Source organism: Penicillium alfredii, assembly GCF_028826965.1.
Source record: "Penicillium alfredii strain IBT 34128 chromosome Unknown utg000007l_segment0_segment0, whole genome shotgun sequence".
Classification (NCBI taxonomy): Eukaryota; Fungi; Ascomycota; class Eurotiomycetes; order Eurotiales; family Aspergillaceae; genus Penicillium; species Penicillium alfredii.
This window is the reverse complement of record NW_026622704.1, coordinates 2,173,801-2,194,238: the sequence shown is the minus strand read 5'-3', so window position 1 is coordinate 2,194,238 and position 20,438 is coordinate 2,173,801. Positions and strand designations below refer to the sequence as shown.

At 48.5% G+C, this 20,438-nt stretch overlaps 11 protein-coding genes across 11 annotated transcripts; 6 read left to right on the top strand and 5 right to left on the bottom strand.

Annotated features, from left to right (window-relative positions):
- Positions 1–8: 8 nt before the first annotated feature.
- NUU61_005484 (uncharacterized protein) lies at positions 9–2,356 on the bottom strand (the record flags this gene model as incomplete). The annotated part of the gene is made up of 2 exons (XM_056656066.1): positions 9–2,223; positions 2,316–2,356. The coding sequence occupies 2 exons, from the start codon at positions 2,354–2,356 to the stop codon at positions 9–11; spliced, it is 2,256 nt and encodes a 751-aa protein (XP_056511679.1).
- A 654-nt stretch (positions 2,357–3,010) lies between these two features.
- On the bottom strand, positions 3,011–3,235 carry NUU61_005483 (uncharacterized protein; the record flags this gene model as incomplete). Its single annotated transcript, XM_056656065.1, has 1 exon — positions 3,011–3,235. The coding sequence occupies one exon, from the start codon at positions 3,233–3,235 to the stop codon at positions 3,011–3,013; it is 225 nt and encodes a 74-aa protein (XP_056511678.1).
- Positions 3,236–4,837: 1,602 nt separating this feature from the next.
- NUU61_005482 (uncharacterized protein) lies at positions 4,838–5,507 on the top strand (the record flags this gene model as incomplete). The annotated part of the gene is made up of 3 exons (XM_056656064.1): positions 4,838–5,129; positions 5,216–5,329; positions 5,404–5,507. 3 exons carry the CDS (start codon positions 4,838–4,840, stop codon positions 5,505–5,507), a joined length of 510 nt encoding a protein of 169 aa, XP_056511677.1.
- An 850-nt stretch (positions 5,508–6,357) lies between these two features.
- Positions 6,358–7,288, top strand: NUU61_005481 (uncharacterized protein; the record flags this gene model as incomplete). The annotated part of the gene is made up of 3 exons (XM_056656063.1): positions 6,358–6,481; positions 6,550–7,095; positions 7,152–7,288. The coding sequence occupies 3 exons, from the start codon at positions 6,358–6,360 to the stop codon at positions 7,286–7,288; spliced, it is 807 nt and encodes a 268-aa protein (XP_056511676.1).
- Positions 7,289–8,299: 1,011 nt separating this feature from the next.
- Positions 8,300–8,641, bottom strand: NUU61_005480 (uncharacterized protein; the record flags this gene model as incomplete). The annotated part of the gene is made up of 1 exon (XM_056656062.1): positions 8,300–8,641. The coding sequence occupies one exon, from the start codon at positions 8,639–8,641 to the stop codon at positions 8,300–8,302; it is 342 nt and encodes a 113-aa protein (XP_056511675.1).
- A 153-nt stretch (positions 8,642–8,794) lies between these two features.
- NUU61_005479 (RNA polymerase II mediator complex subunit MED27 domain-containing protein) lies at positions 8,795–9,998 on the bottom strand (the record flags this gene model as incomplete). Its single annotated transcript, XM_056656061.1, has 3 exons — positions 8,795–8,968; positions 9,030–9,689; positions 9,813–9,998. 3 exons carry the CDS (start codon positions 9,996–9,998, stop codon positions 8,795–8,797), a joined length of 1,020 nt encoding a protein of 339 aa, XP_056511674.1.
- A 1,037-nt stretch (positions 9,999–11,035) lies between these two features.
- Positions 11,036–11,550, top strand: NUU61_005478 (uncharacterized protein; the record flags this gene model as incomplete). Its single annotated transcript, XM_056656060.1, has 2 exons — positions 11,036–11,185; positions 11,323–11,550. The coding sequence occupies 2 exons, from the start codon at positions 11,036–11,038 to the stop codon at positions 11,548–11,550; spliced, it is 378 nt and encodes a 125-aa protein (XP_056511673.1).
- Positions 11,551–12,449: 899 nt separating this feature from the next.
- Positions 12,450–13,382, top strand: NUU61_005477 (ankyrin repeat domain-containing protein; the record flags this gene model as incomplete). The annotated part of the gene is made up of 2 exons (XM_056656059.1): positions 12,450–12,459; positions 12,505–13,382. 2 exons carry the CDS (start codon positions 12,450–12,452, stop codon positions 13,380–13,382), a joined length of 888 nt encoding a protein of 295 aa, XP_056511672.1.
- Positions 13,383–14,265: 883 nt separating this feature from the next.
- NUU61_005476 (uncharacterized protein) lies at positions 14,266–15,972 on the top strand (the record flags this gene model as incomplete). The annotated part of the gene is made up of 4 exons (XM_056656058.1): positions 14,266–14,476; positions 14,542–14,713; positions 14,770–15,248; positions 15,314–15,972. 4 exons carry the CDS (start codon positions 14,266–14,268, stop codon positions 15,970–15,972), a joined length of 1,521 nt encoding a protein of 506 aa, XP_056511671.1.
- Positions 15,973–17,229: 1,257 nt separating this feature from the next.
- Positions 17,230–18,859, top strand: NUU61_005475 (uncharacterized protein; the record flags this gene model as incomplete). Its single annotated transcript, XM_056656057.1, has 5 exons — positions 17,230–17,540; positions 17,633–17,743; positions 17,819–18,116; positions 18,177–18,251; positions 18,347–18,859. The coding sequence occupies 5 exons, from the start codon at positions 17,230–17,232 to the stop codon at positions 18,857–18,859; spliced, it is 1,308 nt and encodes a 435-aa protein (XP_056511670.1).
- A 491-nt stretch (positions 18,860–19,350) lies between these two features.
- Positions 19,351–19,577, bottom strand: NUU61_005474 (uncharacterized protein; the record flags this gene model as incomplete). The annotated part of the gene is made up of 2 exons (XM_056656056.1): positions 19,351–19,490; positions 19,547–19,577. The coding sequence occupies 2 exons, from the start codon at positions 19,575–19,577 to the stop codon at positions 19,351–19,353; spliced, it is 171 nt and encodes a 56-aa protein (XP_056511669.1).
- Between the last annotated feature and the right edge of the window lie 861 nt (positions 19,578–20,438).

The window sequence follows — 20,438 nt, the reverse complement described above, 5'->3', positions numbered from 1 at the left end:
ATACCAAGTCATTCATACGCCTCATTCTCCTTGACCGGGGTCCCACCCTTCTGGGTATCCCCAAACGCCAATGTCAACCGTCGCTCCATTCCGAGGACCTGAACCGGCGCACGAAAGATGGCCGACGTCGATATCCCCGCACCGGTGTTCTTCAACGCAGCCGTGGGTCTGGACTGCAGCGCAAGCGCAACAATCTCAGGAAGAGAATCCCAACTCGACGAGCTCCGCCCGGTCCGTACAACATAGATGGTATGAGGAATCACCATCAGACAATAAACCAGCATCACAACCATAGCAGCAATGGACGTGGCTCCCTTGACCGAGTACGCGTACCCGTTGACAATCACCTCCATGGTGAACTTGGTCATGTTGGAGGTATCAATGCCATCCATGTTCCAGAACATGCCGCCCTTCCCGAACGCGCTGGGGCCCTGCGGCATGAGAGGGTCGATCCATGCATCCGTGCACAGCTCATCCCCCGGCCGCGTGCCCTGGATACTTGTCATGGGGCTCAGGTTCGCCAGGCCGTTATTGACCATGCCGGCCAGAGCGGCTTCGACGACGTCGCCGAGGGCGGCGTCTGATGGGGCGAGGATGTGTGATTCTCCCTCCGGCTGGATATTCCACAGGCCTGAGGCCATGAGCAACTGCTCAAAGACGGTTTGGTTGGAGAGCGGGAGGCGCGGGTTGACGTACTTTGCCCATTGTGGGGAGATCTGGATGCGCGGCAGTAGGGGGATCCTGGCGCGGTTCTTGATGAGCTCGTAGAAGAAATCGGCTTTGGAGGTCCAGGTGCTGTCGACCTTGTACTCGCGGGTGATTTTCTGGTTTGCGTTCAACCAGCGCGAATCGACCTCGCAGCTGATCACGTTGGTGGTGTTGAATTTCTCGCTGGGAGGAAACGTCGCGATGACACCAACCGAGTTGTTTCCGAACCGCGTCTGATTCAGGGGGAGCCACAGCAGTTCCGGGTGTGTTGAGTGTGTCAATCGCTCTGCCACTTGGGACAGCAGCCTGGGGTCGGTATAGTTGACAGGGTCGTAATGGCTTATGTCGCCAATCCACCGGTATGTGTCGAAGACCGGGAAGCTGATTCCTCCTCCCAGGGCGGCGAACACGCCGTGGGGGGCAGTTAACTGATCGGTGAGATTCATTCGTATGCAGGCAACATTGGTGACGGGCTGTTGCACGCCCTTAACGCTCCAGCTGGCCCGGTTCCACCAGTTGAAGTGCTTTCGCCACGACGGACACTCGCTGGCGTGCTGCCAGTACATACTGGCCAAGGCGAGCGAGTCAGCCACAACGGCCGACGGACAAGACGCCAGCGTCACGTCGAAATATCCCCGAACGTTGAAGAACATCGAGCGGAATCCATACTTGCCCAGGAGGTACACCTCGCCCGGGAACTGGATATATGAGTAATACGGCCCCGGCGGGGTGAGATGTTCAAATGCTGGAAAGACCGCGCTACCGAGCCCCTTCCAGCCCGCAGCCGGGCACGTTGTCTTTCCCTCATCAACCAGACATGTCGGGTCGACACCACTATCGCTGACCTCTGCCGGCCAGAGCTGCTCGCGCGTGGCATTGAGCCAGAAGTCCGTTCCACCGGCCTGCAGATCGTCGACTCGGGGCACCATCAGCACAGCCGACGAGGGCCCGACAGTTGGCGCCAAGAACATAGCCACCAGCAGCGTGCCGATAAACAATTTCCCAGACGGCTGGCTCCATTCCACGCTGATAATCTCCCAGAGTTCTCTGGACCAGAGGTAACTGAGTTTCTCAAACTGCAGACCAGAGAGGACCGTCCCAAAGGCCGCCGGGCGCGAGACGATCCGGTTTTGGACCATGGAAAAGACAATCATACCCAGCGAGGCCATGATGGTGATTTCGTGTGTCTTGGCCGCGAACTGTATCGCCCCGAGTTTGGCGTTGTTGTGGCCCTCGATCCCGGTGATCTCGGTCCCCAGGTAGTATCCGCTCAGGTTCAGCCAGAGCAACACGCTGCAGCCCAGGACTGGGATTACATGGAGAAGCAGTTTTGGGAGGGCGACGCGGCGGCTCTTCCAGATGGCGACCTTGGGTTGTTCTTCGTTGTGGCTGTGTAATTTGGCGTAGATGATGCTGAGCCCAAAGGCGCGGAAGATGGCTTCCCATCGTGAGGGTTTGGGGTGTGATATTTTTGCTGTTGGTATTTCGGTTCTATAATCGTCGGCAGGTTTAACCCTAAGAGTAAGTTAGTTCATGAATTATCAATAGTGAATAATAACAAAAAGGAATCAATCACTGACAGAGGCTGCGATATATCATCGCCCGACTGCCTTTGAAGCGGGTACCAAGCCGGCTGGGCGCCGACCATACTCGCAAGCACAGAAACAAAATAGGGCTTGGAGAGCAAGACCGGGGCATTCCCAGGCTTAATTTAAATTAAAAGTATTCAGTTAACAAAATACCGGAGAGAGCATCATGTTTTCGCCCCCCGCATTGCAAGCGTCTTTTCTAATAATACTTATAAACACGATATGGCATTATTTTGCGATGCTATTGTGGCTTTTGATGAGCTCTCTCTAGATCAGGAAGGACCGAAAGGAAATTTATATTTAGAGCGTCAATATTGGCTCATCTGGGAACAACTCATTGCTGCTCAGGGGTTGTTGATGTAGGGCGTTTTACATAGTGGCTGTTATTCGCTAACAACGCGAAGGATGGCGTTCCCTGCCTGCATGTACTTTTGAGGCGGTTCGGGCGCTGTTGGTCTATGCACATCGCCCCATTCACAATTTTTTTCTTATGTCTGCAGCTATGTATGAGATGTTCCGAATTTGGAGAGTGCAAATTTCGAATAAAAGCGTCGTTTGTTTTCAGTAAACTTCGAGTATGAAAATCCATCTCTTTGATTGTAATGAAAGAACTATGATGGCTGACGGGATATCAAAATATTTCTCTTCAAACTGGCCACCGAAAGCCTCAAGATGACTGCAATGCCAAAATACCGAAGGCACCAAACATTGTTCTACGTGCCCCTGTATTCCTCGGCCAAATTCTTCAATCCCACCAGATGTTCATCCTGACGCACCTCATCGCTTGCAGCCGCAAATACCCGAATAACATTCGAGTTCCTCTCCTCAATATTGTTCACCATGAATCCAATAGAATCAGCAGCAAGCTCCACCAGCCCATTCTCGCCAGCCTTCTCAGCCTCGTTGCAAATCTCATGGAGTCGCTTCAACCAGTACATCAGCCTCCAGGGACCGAACCCCACCTGTGCTCGCTGACCCAGCGCCGACTCGAGATACGCCCCTCCGCCCTGACGGATATCAAAAGCCAGACATAGGTTAGGAGTGCAGGAGGCGGGGCGCCTGCCCCCAAGTTACAGATATCTCTTAACCCTTTTTAGTCGTAAGGCTGCCTCTTTCTTATCGCTAATTCGATGCGTTTATCGAACCCCGGATGTCAGGATGACAGGATCTACACCGCTAGAAATGGAGTTTTAATGAAAGCTCTTCATTGTAAAAGGGTGATTGTAACATTTTGTCTTTTTTGTCAGTGATGTCTTTGAAAAGTTGCCATGATATGGCGCCGAAATGGCTTGTGTTGGGGTATGGGGGCTGGAGATTCGAACGTGGCATGGCAATAGTTTTCATGCTATTTATTTAAATGGTGGCTTTTACATACTACGAGTGCCTTCAAACCGATTCCACGATCGCTATTCGAATCGATTTTAATCGATTTTAAATGGGTCTCCAAGGTCCACTTGCATACAGAGTGATAACTAGAACAGCGTTCACGGCCCCGGGGCGATGCATGTTGGTTATAGTTCTGATCCAAAGAATGGCCAGGATGTACAGGATGAATGGTAGCAACCTGGGAGAAATGACAATTCGTTCCTTCCAAAGATTCGAGCGTGTCAAGTGCAAGCCCCGACATTTGCCATTGGTTCGAATATCAGGAAATAGGGGGTGCCTGACTCTTACTTTCCCATAGGAATATCATTTTCTGCCGCTTCACAGGCAAGTACCGTGGAAAGCGAATATTGGGGGTTGCTGAGAAACCAGGCGGAAGATGTAAATCCAGGGGTTCGGGATGTGATTCCCATGGATATAACTTAGGAACGGATCCTTCCAGGTCTATATTTAGTCGATTGCCTTTCATTCCAAGCAGAAAGAAGGCAAAGAAGAAAAACTGACACCATTAATCACACCAAAACTTTCCACATTCTCATTGTAATACTGTGATAGTTGGAATGCCCGGATGACCGTGCCGATGTCTCTCCGATCTCCGTTGGCGCCGATAGACGGTGCCTTGCGGGGAAGCGATCTTCGCCCGATCGTGACTGGTACAGATGCTTCAAGCTAGCAGGGCGGTTATCCACTTGCTTGTGAACCCAGCCGATTGTAATCATCGGATTCACGGATCGGTTGGATCATCCATTTCCCCCTGATCCGGACATGATCCTACTCCTGAAATCGGTGATCTAACAATTTTTGTTAGATTATAGTTTTGTTTTTGCTTTAATTTTATGCCGCAAGGTGGCAGAGGGAACTTGGCGAAGCAGACCTTGCAGGCTGTCGATCCCTCATGCTTATTTGCATCCAAACATTAAAACATACGATTGGCTCCATTTTACTTCTCAGTTGGACCCAGGGATTGCATCAAAACAGACCCAATTGTCTGCTCCACCACGGATTCAATAACCAGGTTCTACAGCATAAAGCGGGCGTCATCCCCTCGTCATTCTTGCCATTACTTTCAAATCTTCTCTATATCTCACCCTCACCTATTTCCACCAAAACAATACTTTATTCTTATCTTTTCTTTTTCGTTTCTTCATTCAAGCAACATGAAGCTTCTCGCCGCCGTCTCCCTCTTGGCCACCGCCGCCACCGCCAGCCCCGTCCAGAAGCTCTTCAACCTGCAGACCTCCGGTGCTTCCAACAGCTCCCACAATGGCCTCTGGCTCGTTTCCTACCACAGCGCTGCGTCTGGCCCACTCGACAGCGAGCCCATTTTCACCAAACAGGCCGCCGATGCCGCCACCTTTTACCTGAACAACGGCACCGTGCGATACGACACGCCGAACCAGCAGAACCAGGCTCCGTGGGCGATTGATCTGGTGACGGTCCAGAGAGGCAGTAAGTTCTTTTTCTCACTTTTAGTTGGGTGACATATTTGGCGGGAATAATAGCAGCTAACGTTTTATTTTTTTTTGTTCCTATAGATGGTCTCAAGGAACCCGTCCGGATCGGCGTTCATGAAGATGCCGGCACGAAGGGATTCTATATCAACAAGGATGGTCTGCAAGGACCTAGCCAGACCTTTGGTAGCTGGTCGAGTAAGTTTTTGTAATCCGTGGGATTGTTGATGACCGGAACCTTGTGGCTGACTGTTTTGTTTTCTGCTATTTAGTCTGCGACAACCAGCTTTTCTTCCAGAACCCGCAGGCTTCTGACACTACGGTTCCTTCCAACTGTGACATTGTCAAGCTGCAGGCTGTGTACAAGACTTCGTAAGAGGAGTCGAAATGATGCATTGTCTTGATGTGCATATGGATGATATGGGATTGTACAAAGGGTCTCTGGATATATGATGTATAGTTATATTATTGTGAATGATTTTGTACTTGAGATTTAAAAATAACTGAATTAGGACAAGTAAGAAAATAACGTTAAAAATAAGCAACGGGGCCAAAGCACCAAGTCGAGCATTTTCCCAGCCATTTATAATGCAATGGATATGATCCGTATCACTGGTAATACTCCAGTATATTCTATATTCTCATATTCTCAGTCTAATCCTCATATTCTCTACTATCTAGAATATCATAGTTGTACGTCTATAAATAGATGTCTCACATCCCTCGATAGCCACCGCCTGATTGGGTTTAGCCTGGCAGGACTGGCCTGACACATCTGCTTCTTTGTGCTTCCTCAACTGCTTTTTCCTCGTTTCTCCTGATTTCTCCTGTCGTTCCTCTCGCTTCTCATGTCATTCGTTTGATTTCCCTCGCTTTATTTGTGGTTGTCGGTCGCTTTGGTGTCCTGCTTCCCCTCAGTCGCCTCCAAACATTCCGGTGATCTGCATGTCTCAGGGCCCAGACGGTCCCAATCACTGACATTTTTTCCTCCACGTTGTTTTGGTCTTTTCTCTCTCTCGCAGAATCTGCTGGCTACACCAGTGAAACCGACCAGTCCACGCCTTCCTCCTTGTCAACTCTATCAGCTCCTATTCCCTCGTGAATATCAACTCGGTGCAAGGGGCTTATCGGCCTGGTCCAAGTTCCTGTCATCCAGATAATACAGCCCCTGGGCCTGAAACCCTTTCTCCTTGATCATCCGACGATCTGCATCGGAGAATCTCGCCATGCGGGCCTTTCTGCTGAGCATCGTGTGCTCTTTTCTGCTGTTGGCGACGATTGCCTCGGCTTGGTCATGGCAGCCTCATGCGTTGATGCTCGCTGGGGATGACCAGCTGGATAAACGAGCAGGTTCGACTCCCCATGGTCTTGCATGTGGTTGTGTTTTTGGTAGACCATACTGACATCTTGTCTCTTAGAAACCACCGATGCATCGACCACCGAAGCGACCGCCAGTGCGTCCGAAACCTCCACCGAGACGGATACCGCCAAAGACAAGGACAAGGAGAAGGCCACCAAAACAGACACCAAGACCGACAAGAAAACCACGGCCACTTCATCGATCTCGATCGACCCTGCTGCGGGCGCGGGCGGTGTGGCTATGATCACCCCGGCGTCTTCGTCAACTAGCTACTACAAGATCGGGCACAATGTGACATTCGTCTGGAACTATACCTCACTGTCAGTGACGCCGTCGGCAGTCAACGTAGTCGCCTCGTGCAGCCTGAACAGTGCCACCTATACCATCACCTCGAACATGAGCGCCAAGGCTACGGGGTCGGTGGTTTGGGATACCAACAACTTCGAGGCCTCTGCAACCATGAAGCTGCTGACGGCCACGTACACGCTGGTCATCTATGATGCCGCCAAGGAAATCGACGATACAGCCAAGGCCGGCCACTTGAGCTCGCAGAGCCAGTTCTACTTTGGGATGTATCGCCCGCAAAAATACACCCCACTCAACGGTGAGTTTTTGACATCAACTATATCCTTGATTTGATCGAATCACTGACAGTCCCAGAATTCAAATGTGCCACCTGCAGTGGTGCTATTTCCGACATCGACCGCCAAGCCTTCAAGTTTGCCCTGGGTATGGCCATTATCACCATTGCGTCTTTTACCTGGTTTGCCGGTAGTTTTGGCTTCTTATCAATGTGAGGCACATTCCACAACCAAAGTGCCTTTGTTTTTCTCTAGATATATTCCAAGTTAGGGCGTTGCATCGTTTGAAGCGATTTGGGTTATGATAATAGCAAGAAAACTGGCGTTGTGAGCTGGCATAGGGGTGGTTCTACTGCGGATTGTTGGTTTATTTCTTTGAATTTCTTTGCATTTGCGCTTTGCAACCATCAAGCGACCTAGTCTGTTGACGGCTATTAAATTTGATTTCGGAATACGATTTTAATGCGTTGATCAAACAACTAAAAGCCAACTACAACTCTATGTAGTACCAGTAGGAGTTCCAAGGCTTGTAGGCTCAAATCAGGATGATCTTAACCAGCAAACTTGAGTATTAAATACCCTTCATGATTCCTAATCAAGCAAAACTGAGACTATATCACATACAAAGGGACCATTGTCTTATATTGAATCTGCGTGCTTTCCGGTATCATTATTCAAAAGTCTGGCTGAGACTAACCGCATGCATGGAAGCTCCATGAAAGCTCTTTCAATAGAGCTGCCCCTGATTCAAAAATAATGCTAGGTCTTAGATCTGGTGGGCATTGTCAATGAGTGGAACAGCATCAGACAAACATGCAAGTAAGAAAGAGAAAGAGGGAGAGGGGGTTTGCTATCGCCATGATCTATGACAAGAAGCCAAAAAATAGCAGTTTCCCAGCACAGCATTGAAAGAACATGCTATGAACTGCCTGGCTAAACAACCAAAGAAGACACAAAGAACGGCATCTACCGGCTCTATAAGAGTGCTAAGGTCCATCCACGGATTCATTTTTTTTTTTTTTTTTTTGGAAATACCTAGTCTACTACTTTGCCTTGATTCAAGCAAAGTCATACCCACTCACCTATTACCTTACAACAATCCAACCTTACACCTCACCCTGAAAAGAAAACGTGGAAGTGCAATGGCACCCCCAAACCCTAGGCTGGATTTGGCCCAAAGACCCACGCCCCGGCAACCCAAGCCACTGGCCTCGGCGCTGGCGGTTGTCAGATGTGTTCAGCAACCGGGGACCAGACATCTATGTCGGGAAGATCCACCACAGCAACACCAAAAAGAAGACCCAAACCCAGCCCCAGCCTCAGAATCAAAATCTCAACACCGGAAAGAAGCACAACCCATCTACAGCCGAATGGTCCCGATGGCACAGAGACGCCGACATAGACGACACGCCGATCCCATGGGCCCGGGGCCGTGGCGGCCAGCGCTACGATTTCCGGCGGCGCAAGTACACGGTGCCGGACCAGGGAACATGGAGCCAGGTGGAGTATTGCAGTGGACGGAAAGTAGCTGGACGGTGGGGGAAACGGTTTGGAGGGTATGAGCGGCATTGTGTGCCGCGGCGGTATTGGGATCGGAATGGGGAGGAGTATCCGGCGAATCATTGGCATGATATTATCTATGGGGCGCATGATGATTGAGGTAGAAAATGGGTGTATTTTGTGTGAGCTTTTTAGTATTTGTATGGCTTGATGGGGATGTTGTTATTGGGTGCAGCTGATGTGCAATGCTTCGAATGTCCATGTCCGCGGCTCGCCATCGGTATGTTGAGTTTGCTGGGCGCGGCGGATGGCTGGGAGTTGGGCGGCGTTGTCGGTTAGGCGGGAGCATTTGGTGCATGGTGTCTGCTTGATATCTGCGTATGACGAGATCATGTCCTAGAGAAATACAATCAGAATCGTACCCAAAACATAGCAAAGGATCAAGATCAGAACTTACCAGCAGAAAAGTAAGATCCCACTTCCGTGGACGAGAACTTAGACAGTCGAGGATAAAGCCCTCGAGTTTCGTTTGAGGCCTGTTTGGCGCAATCTTACTCGAAACCTGCCATTCCCCAACTCCAACCTCATTCTGCTCGCGCACACCCTGAACCATAAAGACAATACCCGCACGCACAAGCGCAACCACCAGAGACGTTTCTTGCTGACCACGGATAACCCGTACGCCGGGCACATCGCGATCGATAAATTTCTGAAGGGCAGCCAGCCACCCTCCTTCAGTTGACAATGCCTTAGCACGCTCGGCATCTTCATCTTCGCGCAGATGGGTTTCTTCTTTGTTTTTCTCTTCCTTGACGAGCTCCTCGAGAAGCACGTCATAATCCTTCTCCCACTTCCCTGATGGCTGTAGAAGCTGGCCATTAGATTCATTAATGCGTGCCTCTACGCGCGCCCACACAGGGCCAAGCTCGGGGCTGCGCCACATGGACTGGAATTGCTGGATGCTGGAGAGGCTCGCTCGAGACGTTTCGTCTAGATCACCCCGCATCAGATGTGGCGAATCTGCGATCGGGGTGTTATGTGATGTCTTGTTTGGGTTGGCGACCGGTACTAGGGGATCTAGTGTCCCCTGTGGTAGAAGATGGCGCATTTCATGGATCTGGGTTAGTGTTAGTTGAAGGGTTCATTCTTTGTGTATCAAGGAAAGATAGCCCGGGTATGGTGTTTCAAGATAGAACTTGACAGTATTTCCCAGGGTCTGTTGACCAAAATTTCCACTGACCTTTCGTTCGAGCTCTTGCAGTTTTGCGAGTGATGACACCAGCTGGATCTCGGAGTCCCAGTTCACGGGTGATGGGTCACCCTTGCTGACTGCAGCTGGGCCCTGCGCTTGATCTTCGACCTTGGGCACAGCCGAGGCCCCATTGACATTTGCTGCCGAAGCAGCATTGGTTTGGGCTGTGGACATGGTTTGTTGAACCAGAGTGGAGAGAAATGCGCCAAAGGGCGAGTTGATGAAAGCCGCTCTCAATACACTGGGTGTCCCGGTTGGGGTGTTTCACTGAGACTCTCCCAACCTTGCTGAGACAAGAAGGCCAGAAGATGAGCCAAAAAGAAGAACCAATGGGCTATGAAGCGATGCGCTTAGCGTGTTTGAATGGCTCGGAGGGCGCTGAGACCAGTCAAGTCCCAATGTATAAATGTATTGGTGGGGAGGAGAAAGCAGAGTGTCCACAAGGCACTCGGCAGCTTGAATGTGATGATCGCAATTCAAGGCAGAGAAGCAATCAAGATTATCGACTTCGATGTGCAACAATGTCGACGGACGGAGGACGCGAGAGTCAAGACGGGAACTGTAACCAATCAGAAGCACTACGCCACAAATTGCCAGCCACAGTGGCTGGTGTTTGTAGTGCATTACATCAGCAGATCTATAATGCCTATTTTGGAGTTCATTGTCACTTTAGAGACATTGTCTCTGATGGCTTTAGATGAGATTTGTCTTACAAGACCGTCTGGTAATTTCTTCATGCTTTGTTGGGTGGTTCTTTGAATAGGCTAAGTCTATATTTTTCAGGTCCGGTCAGTCCGAGTCAAGATCCCGGGATCTGCAATGAAACATATCAAATCCAGACAATGAAAAGAGCTATTAGGCAAACCTTTGAGGAATATGACGGTCACCTGCCAAACCACCTCTGTTAGAGCTCAGTTAACCAGATTTACCTTCATTGTATAGTCCTCCTATTCGACTCCGTATCTCTTTTCTTCTTAGTGCCTAACAATACCCTTGTCCTGCCATCGAACAATCTGTAGCAGGTCCAATTATTGAGACAGCTTTGTGCTATTTATTTGTACAGCTCTACTCTTAAGCAGCATGTTCTGGTATCCCAATTATATAAAGCAGGCGTGGAATCATGCCACATGAAAAAGTAAGTGCAAACTTCTCATCGAGAATACCATCCCAACAATCTTCTTGGAATTTCATTACTTCTTCACTCACTCACCATGGTCACCCTTCGACCCAGACGCAAAACCACCCTGATGAATCCTCCCCAGGCCCCAAAGGCAATCCGCAAATCTCCTCGCAAGGCTCCCAACATCCGTGCCGTCACTTGCCAGCGCTGCTTTCTTCGCATGGACAAGCACCCTTGTCATGTATGTGTACAAAGCCGGGGATGCAAAGCTTGCCAGTACTGTTTGAAAGTCCATCATGGATGCGTTGAGGTATGCCAACCAAAAAGAAGAAAATTAAAGAAAATTAAATCAAAAGAGCTAAGCTGATCAATCAACAGATCCCCAAAGGAGTCAGGTCTGCAGTCGATGAGGCACTCCAATCCACGGGCAAGCAGCAGCAGGACCAGATTCGGGCAGTTCATCGGAGGATCACTGCCTTGAGCCGACAGCGTAACGAGGAAAAGAAGAAGGCTGTCATTATCGATATGGCCGCCGAGGAACAGCTACACCATTCCCTCAAGAAGGCCTTGTCATTTGAAGATGAGCCAGCGCAAGCTGAGGAGTGATGGAGTGATGGTTTTTGCAATGGAGAGCTGAGGGCATAGGCGTGGGGCCTAGGATAGAAGTGCTTGATTTTTCTGCTGGAGCCGGTATTTCTTTTGGAGTTTTGTTTGTCCAGTCATTAATCTAGCGCTGAGTGTGCAGAATTCATTCATTATGGTCTATCCTTGAACTCATGCTGTAACAAGAACAGCGGTCGCATACCGCGGCCTCCGGTCTTACGCAAATTGGTCCACTTAGATATCATATATATATGATATCTACCCTCAAAGAGAAGGGTATTGATAGCGACACTGCAGGTTTTCTGCCATTGGCACTGCAAAATCTGACATAATCAAATTTCAACCACTCCTCTCATCACATGATTATTTTATTATAGCCTTAACCTACTATATAAAGTAACTAAAGTCCTTATTTAGTAGATTAATGTATAATATATATTTTTGGTTCTAAAAGTGGTAAGAAAGAATTTGATGCGAAAATAGTCATGTGATCGAGGAAATGCGTTTACTTTACAGTCTATCTCGACCCCTAAATCCAGCACTCATTACACGCCTTATTTCTAATTTTCTTTTATATTATTAAAAAATAAAGTATAAATTATCTCAATACCTCTGGATTTACAATTTTTATAGTAATAAACCTTCTAATATACTTGAAAGTGTAGATAAAAGGTGATCATGTCAGATTTTGTAGTGCCAATAGCAGAAAACCTGCAGTGTTCCTATCACAATACCCCCGAAACAACGTCAATTTAATTTACGTAGGCAAAAGCGGTGAGACTCACTAGTCTGGATAACTACTTTTCTGAGTTCAACATCATCTAATACTCTAGATATCAACTGGTCTAAAAATAAACTCTTCAGTTTTCCAATTTCAGAAATTCCCCAAAACTCTAGCGAACATGTCCTTACGTGGGTGCTTATGTTCCCTTACAATGATCACTATTAATATAATAGCAACAGCGTCCATCCACTCAGCTGGGCGCTCGCTCCTCAAAGCATGCGCCCAAGGCTCGCTCTCTAGTGTGAAAACATATGCTCCTCAGCTATACACTACCACTGGTATCGACAAAAGGGCAGTCCCGCCTCTGGAGCTTGCTATAGCAACCGCCGCCGAGAACGGCCATTCCAATATTCTCCGCTACTTCTTCACCAATATCCCGCGATGCCAACAATCGACCGACGGCCCGTGGAAGCCGAAGATCGATATCCAAGAGCGTGAGGTTCCCGAAGAATGGCAGTCGGCTGTGCTGCTCCCCGACTTCGTCGTCCTGCGCACGATAAAGGGAGCTAAACCAGCTGCCTTCCAAACACTCATGGACTTCGGTCTGCCTATCAACCATCCAATGGACAAAATTGGATCTCCTATCACAGTCGCAATCCAGCGACAAGATGTAGAGATGGTGCGGTTTCTGCTAAGCAAGGGCGCTGACGCAAACGATCAGTACTGGATCCCCAACGACACTGTCCTGGCACGCGCCGCATCACTTCCTTCGTTGGAAATTGTGACCCTCCTCCTCAAACACGGTGCAGACGTCCAGGGCTCACAGGCCCTTAAGGGTGCCGCGGAGAGCGGCCGTATCGATGCCGCCACCGTACTGTTCGAACACGGGGCTGACATCAACGAGGTCTTCCGACATAACCTGTGGGATGATGACGCCATGAGAGACATGATTGGTACAGCGCTGCATGTTGCAGTTCAGAATGACCAAGAAGACTTTGTCCGATTTTTGTTGCAGCGAGGTGCGCGGACAGATCTGGCTGACGGAGAAGGGTTTACTCCCCGTCAACTTGCACAGGCAGAAGGGAAGACAGAGATGGTCAAATTATTTTGAGAGGGTTAGGAACGATGGTATCATCCTGTAGCAGTTGTTGGCACGAAACAGGGTCATCAACGGCAAACAGTCACAAGTTAATCAATTCAGCAGTGTTCAAAGCTGTGATAAATCCTGGCGTAACTACTCAATCAAAAGTAATTGCATGTCTCATACCGTATTAATGTCCGATCCCGATTCTTCTCTTGCGTAGTTATTGTGAATGGTGGCAAGGCGATGAACATCTTCTGCGTGCCTGCGAAGGTGCATTTTATATAGGAGATACTCGCTATATATGACACCTCTAATCCTTCAGTTGTATTTTTTTTTGAAAGTATCGTAAGGTTGATTGGTATTCACTATACTTCTGCGTTTCATAAATAGGAAGTTGAGTGTGCTGTGGTTTCATAGTGAGGTGGTTGCAACTTCCTATATGAGCATACCTTCCTTCCAAATGAGGAAGATTATTTGCCGGACGAACTTTCATCCGCGTCGATGTCCCAAAAAGGCAAGTAAACTGCATCGGTGCCTGCCGAGGGTGGTCGATCTTCGTGTCTTTCGCCCGCGTCACCCGTGGATGGCTTGCCACATTGAGAGGCAGGACTCCACTGGCAAAAAGATATCCAAAATTCGTGCAAATGGCTCTCTCCAGATTTCCTCCAGACACCAATGCTGGGTCCACTGCAAAACTTGGATGCTACACATCAATTGGACGAAATATACCATCGTCGTCGGCCATGATACGGGTCTTCTTCTTCACCATCCCAAGAGCCCGCTCCTATCCCGTGTTCGAAAACAATATAAAGGAATGGATCCGGGGAGCTGATTTGAATCTGATGGGCTTTATTCTTTTTGTGTTCATGAACTTTGCTTGACGGTATCCTCCTGGATCTCGACCACCATCATGCGCTCTTGGTATGGAAGGGGCCGGTCTCTTCAGGCTGCTGTCACGGCGTGTTGTCTGGTGGCCTTTGTGTTGTTTGGATATGACCAAGGCGTCTTCAGTGGTATTGTTTGGAATGAAGACTGGAGGAAGCAGTTTAACTACCCCGGTGACTCGGAGGAGGGCATTATCGTCAGCTGCTATAACCTGGGCTGTCTTCTTGGGTGTCTTAGTAAGTCCAGGGCCATGTGGCTTTGTGACATTTGGTGTGGATTTAGTTGACTGACTTGACAACAGTCAATTTCTGCATTGGAGAGATATTCGGCCGCCAGAACACCATCTGGCTGGCGATGGGGGTGGTAATTGTGGGAGCAGTTCTGCAAACCACGGCGTTCACGGTACCGCATCTGATCGTCGGTCGATTGGTGACGGGGGCGGGCACAGGCTTGAAGACCTCCACGGTTCCGATGTAAGTTTCTTGCCAGAGAAATAGCCTGAGATCAAAAGGCTGACGGTTGGATTCAGGTACCAAGCAGAGATGTGCGAGGGCAAAACGCGAGGTCGGCTGATCTCATCGGAGGTCCTCTTCACCGCGGTTGGCATTGTCGTGGCCTACTGGTTCGACTTCGGCATGTCTTTTGTAGGAGGGCCAATTGCCTGGCGACTCCCCATTGCGATGCAGATTGTCTTCGCTGTCTTTGTCATTGTGCTGGTTTTTGGTCTGCCGGAGTCCCCTCGGTGGCTGATGAACCATGGCCAAGAGGAAGAAGCCATGCAAGTCATGTGTGCTGTCTATGACAAGGAACCAGATGATGAGTACATCATCAATGAGCGCACCGCCATCCTGTCCGCCATCGAGCTCGAGAGTACAGCCAACAAGCAGTCCTTTTGGAAGATCTTCCAGAATGATGAAGTCAAGACGGGTCAGCGAGTGCTCCTTGCTTGGGGTATTCAGCTCATGAACCAAGTCGGAGGAATAAACCTGGTGGTTTATTTTGTACCCAGTATGTTTTTGAACGCAGGCCCCATGTTGAAGAGAATAACCACTCACCCAAGTTTTGTTTGTTAGCCGTTTTGAAACAAAACGTTGGCTTAAGTTCCCAGCTATCCCAGATCCTCGGTGGATGCATCCAGATCATGTTCATGCTCGGATCTCTTCTCCCCGCCTTCATGCTAGACCGGATGGGCCGCCGCAAGACCATGATGATCGGGTCACTGGGACTTGGGATCTGCATGATGATGGCGGCAGCTCTACTATCCCAGGCCAAACACCCCAACGGACAATCCTACGCCTCTGCCTCGGTGGCCTTTTTCTTCCTCTACATGTTGATCCACGGCATGTCCATCAACTCGGTGCCATGGGTGTACGTGCCAGAGATCCTGCCCCTCGAGGCACGAACAAAAGGCACAGCCATTGGCGTGAGCTCGAACTGGCTGTGGAATTTCACCGTCGTCATGATCACGCCGGTGATCATCAACCGCATTCAGTGGAAGGCGTATCTGATTTTCATGGTCACCAACTTCCTTTTCATTCCGACGGTCTATTTCTTCTATCCTGAAACTAGCAACCTGCGTCTGGAGGATATTGATCTGATCTTCTCTCGGGGCGGGAACCCGGTGGTACAGGCTCGAAAGATGGCAGCCGAGATCAAAGCATACGGGTACATACAATCGGAGCAGCAGGGCGACGAAAAGGAGGCGAGTAGTGTTGGGGTGGAACGTGTTTGAGTATCTGGGAATTTTCTTGGGGGCTTTGTACATAAAGGCGGCTCACGCCCTATAGAAACGACAAGGTAGAGAAAGAGATACAAAAAATATATTGGAAAAGGATGAGAAAAAAAGTATAAAATAGAGAAAATTAAAAAAAAGGACCCCATATTATATTATATCATCTAGAGAGCATAGAGGATATATGGTTTTTCTTTATAAAAGTCAAAGAGGGTTGGTTCATAGTTGAAATGAATGAGATAAAATAAATCAAGCCATATAGAAGAAGAACTCCTAGTTTTAATAGAGTATGTATTTAGTGCGCCATGGACCTACAGAATTCTCCTAATAGTAGGTTCCGTGGAATCTACTGCATAAAACCATGAAACAACCAACTTCTTTTGGCTTCGGAATCTCCTCAACACTCTCAACATCCACGTTTCGTAACATCTCCTTTTGAAGATGGAGAGGCATCATGGCTACAGTCAGCAAAAAAGGTCTAGGTGAGACCGAGTGCCTTGCCCAGATGGGGTTTTTCTCAAAGCTACCTACCAACCGAGCTTCGCCTGTTAATATGGGACTTCCTCTTTCTCCAAACCCACTCAACTTCAAACCATATGCAGCCCCCGACAAGTCCTCTCTCTATTCTTTGCTGCAGTCACTCTCCACGACGAAATCTCACATCACCTTTATGACAACCTCACACATGGCATCAAAGTTGGGCCCACGCATTCTGGAAAACCTTGGATGAAGATAGGGGTATCCATCAGAAACGCGCGATTCTCTTGGTATTTGGACAGGAAAGCCGCCCGACGGCATCTTGCAAACTTGCCTCACACCAAAGTTCGCCTTGCATGTCTCTACGTTGATGTTTTACCTTCCTCGCTCTGCCGTGATCCCGCTCAAATTATTCAGGTGTGGCGGAAAATTAATGTATCGATTCCAAAAATAAGAAAGATGAGTTATTGTCGTCTTTTGATATCTCAGAAACTCCAAACAAAGGGAAGCTTTGCCCTGGCGAGGTCCGTTGGCGACATGAAAGAAATCGAGACTTGGTCCCCGGCCAAGCCCTAACCATGCGAATCGACCCTCTTTGTTGACAACGCGCTATTCCTGGAATATCTGGAAGATGCCGGCTTCGGGGAGCCCCCAATAGTTTTCTTTGTGTTTACAGGCCGCCTAGTTACTTATATTTGCCCCCAATCCCCTATTCTTCTCTCTTTCCTTTAGGATTCACATACTGTCAAACATCAAACATCTCGTGATTCGTTATGCAAGATGCCCCCCAAGCCCGGCAGCAACAAACGCAAAGCAAAGGAGTCTCTCGCGAGTGCTCGAAGGTCTCCTCGGAAGAAGAAGACTGCAACCCCTTCTGCTGCTTCCATCGCCATGGAAAAGATGATCAAAAAGCAATCGACCAGGCTAAACAAGGCCTACGCGCTCAGAGGACAACTCAAAGAGACGGACCCTCGCTATGGCCTCACCGTCGAGAAAAATGGACGGAAAAGATGGAAGGTTGATCCGCCCATCACGGAATGGAAAGATGTTCCTCTTACCTGGTCGGACAAGGACCCAGACGTTGATCGAAAGTTGGTTTCTCCTTTCCCGGATGAAGAATGACCTCCAGAATAGAAATTCGGAGTTTCAGTCCTGACTGTCTCTTTGATTTTGTTTAATATAGTGATCCCGATGCCAACATCGCGAGACTCGAGGAGAGGATTTCAGAAGGCATCATGCCGGATATTTTCAAAGACAAGCTGAGAGGTCACAAGAAAGAGAAGGAAAGGCGCGAGTATGAACCCATGCAACAGCTTACTCTCCTTCGTCTTTCTTTCTCAAATCTGCCAGATACTAATACTATCTATAGGAGGATCATGGCTTCCGAGCCTGAGGGACTCCCGTGGAAGGTTTGTGATCGCCTCGACAGGCTGAAAGGTCTCGTGGAGCACATGATGAACCAGGAATTTGACAACCCTCGACTTCCCAATGTGCTCGCTATCATGGCAGCGTACCGCTCACGCGAGCTGGATTATGAAGAGGGCATGGCGACTTATTGGTATGAAGGACGCAAAGTGGCTGGTCCCGTGCCTTGGGATATCTACGAGTGCATGGCGATTTCAGACCAGTATGCCGCCAAAAACAGATTGGCTTTTACCGTCGAAGGCGTGAGAATCAACTCCCCCAAAATCCATGGAGCTTCCCGATCTCTGACCCCTTGATTTCAGATGACACCCGCAAACCCCATCATGATGCCGTCTATGGCTATTCCGGGGAACGGTGCTGACCGCTATCACAACCTAGTATGAACACCAAATCACCCGAGATAGATGGAAAACAATCATTGGAGTCAATTTTTTTTTAATTCTTTTTTCCTCTTCTCTTTCTTTCTTTGCAGATAAACGTTACACTCGCTCCGCCTAATGGAACCGGACACACGGAATTCGAAGTTATGGATGACACAGGTGCCACCTGCATGCGCCTCTTTGAACAAGATGTGTGGAAACTTGAACAGCATGGCGGCGACTGGTACCCTGTCGGCGAAGGCGACTTAATCACCGCGAATGGGCAGATCTGGGTCCTGTTCGGCGTGGCTCTGGTCAACATCTTCTCCGCTCCCGGTGGACCGACAATGGTTCAGGAATGGTTTCCAATCCAATACTCTATATCACCAGGGGCTGTTGAGGATATTCCGGGAGACAGAAGGCTCGGCGGGGCCTGGCTCCGCCGTCTGATATACTCGGCAACGGCGCCGGATGACTCAGGGATGCTCTATCTCGATTCCCACAAGACCCCGATGATGAATAGTTTACCGGTTTTGGATCCTCACATGCGGACCCAGCCGCCTATGAGACATTTAGAACCTCTGAATACTTATACAATGGGTGTCATGTCCCCACGGAGGCCCTAATCTGCGAACACTGTTATACGAATCTTTGCTGGATCCCTATATGGAATTTGGGGTTTGCTTACCCGCAAAAAATCATTCGAGGATTTGTGTGGTTTTTTCTTGTTCTGCTGTTTTGCTATTTCTGGTTTATATGTGTGTATACCGTTGATTGATTGATTTTGATTATATTCTCTTCGTGTGTCTGTCTGTTTGCCCGTTTTGGTATATTGACTTGTTTCTTGTGTTTTGCTTTACCAATCTGCTAAGAATATCCTTATTTTTACTTCAAAGATTTTCAAAACCTCTAAGCTTTCCAGACGTGCATCGTCCTAGCAAATCGATCAATCTCCAATATATAACGGTCTTTCTACTTGACCAACAATAAAAAGTGATTTCAAAGCTATGCACAACTTCCTATACTGAGGCTTTCGATTCAAAACTCCAACTGAATAACTGAGCAACATCCACACCAAATACCAATCGCCAACTTAAGACACCACACAACCATACAGTCAAGAAGCCCGAGCTGCTTTGGGCGGATACTTCTTTCCGTCTTTTTCAACTTGCGGGGTACAGGCGCACCATTCATCCTCGGGCACCGAGTCCATCACCGAGGGAATGTGGCTGCCGCAGCCCCACCAAGTGACTTTGTCTGTGGGAATCAGTGGTGACTCGAAACACAAAAACAGAAGAATATAGTCAACTTACTGCAAGTCGAGCACTGCGCCTTCATGCACATGGTGGTATGTACTGGTAGGTGGTTTTGGGAGGTAGTTGAAAGAGGATAAGTGGTTTAAGCGGAGTAATAAGTCGATGTGGCGTATTTGTAGCCCCGCTGGGCGGGAGGTGGTTTTTTATAGTTTGACTCGCCTGGCCATTAGTCAGAGCTGCTTGCAGAGATGCCGATAAGTGAAGCCCGAAAGCCCGAGCTTTCGGCGTTCAAAAAAGAAATGAAAAAAAAGAGATGAAAATGAAAATGAAACAATGTGAAAATCAATCCCCAAGATTATGTTTCTGTTTATTTATTCATATATGCCTTGTTGGTTGGCATAACCCGGTCGTGGTACGATGGGTTAAAGCCTTCAAAGTCTACTATATAGAACCCTATCAAGCGAGACTTGGCCAAACGATTTGACGATACCGATATATCATGGACCGCCATCGAAAAACAGCTGTTGATGTAGTCAGATCTTTTACTTAATGCTAAAGACCTTACACTGGAAATTAGTTTCAATTATATAGACGATTGTTGCTTTCCTCTATCCGCTGGCCGGAAAGGAGAGAAAAGAGGGAGGTTATCTATCAAGTAAAGAATGCTTGGGAAGTATGTCACACATCTTAACGTAGAGGAAAGTGCTCCAGCGGGAAGCCAATGAGCGCAGCATCTATGATCTAATACAATATGACTCGTCGATATATCAGTACAGTCCTTACTGCTAGGTCGACTCAATAAGGAGGAAAAGCACTATCCACTCACATCTTATCACATCAGACACCTAATAGCCCTCACTTTAAGAAGGGTGGTATTTTGGAAGGCCTTGAGGATGTGCTAGAAGCATTTGTGATGAATTATACCGGGAAGAACAAGAAAGACTAGGAA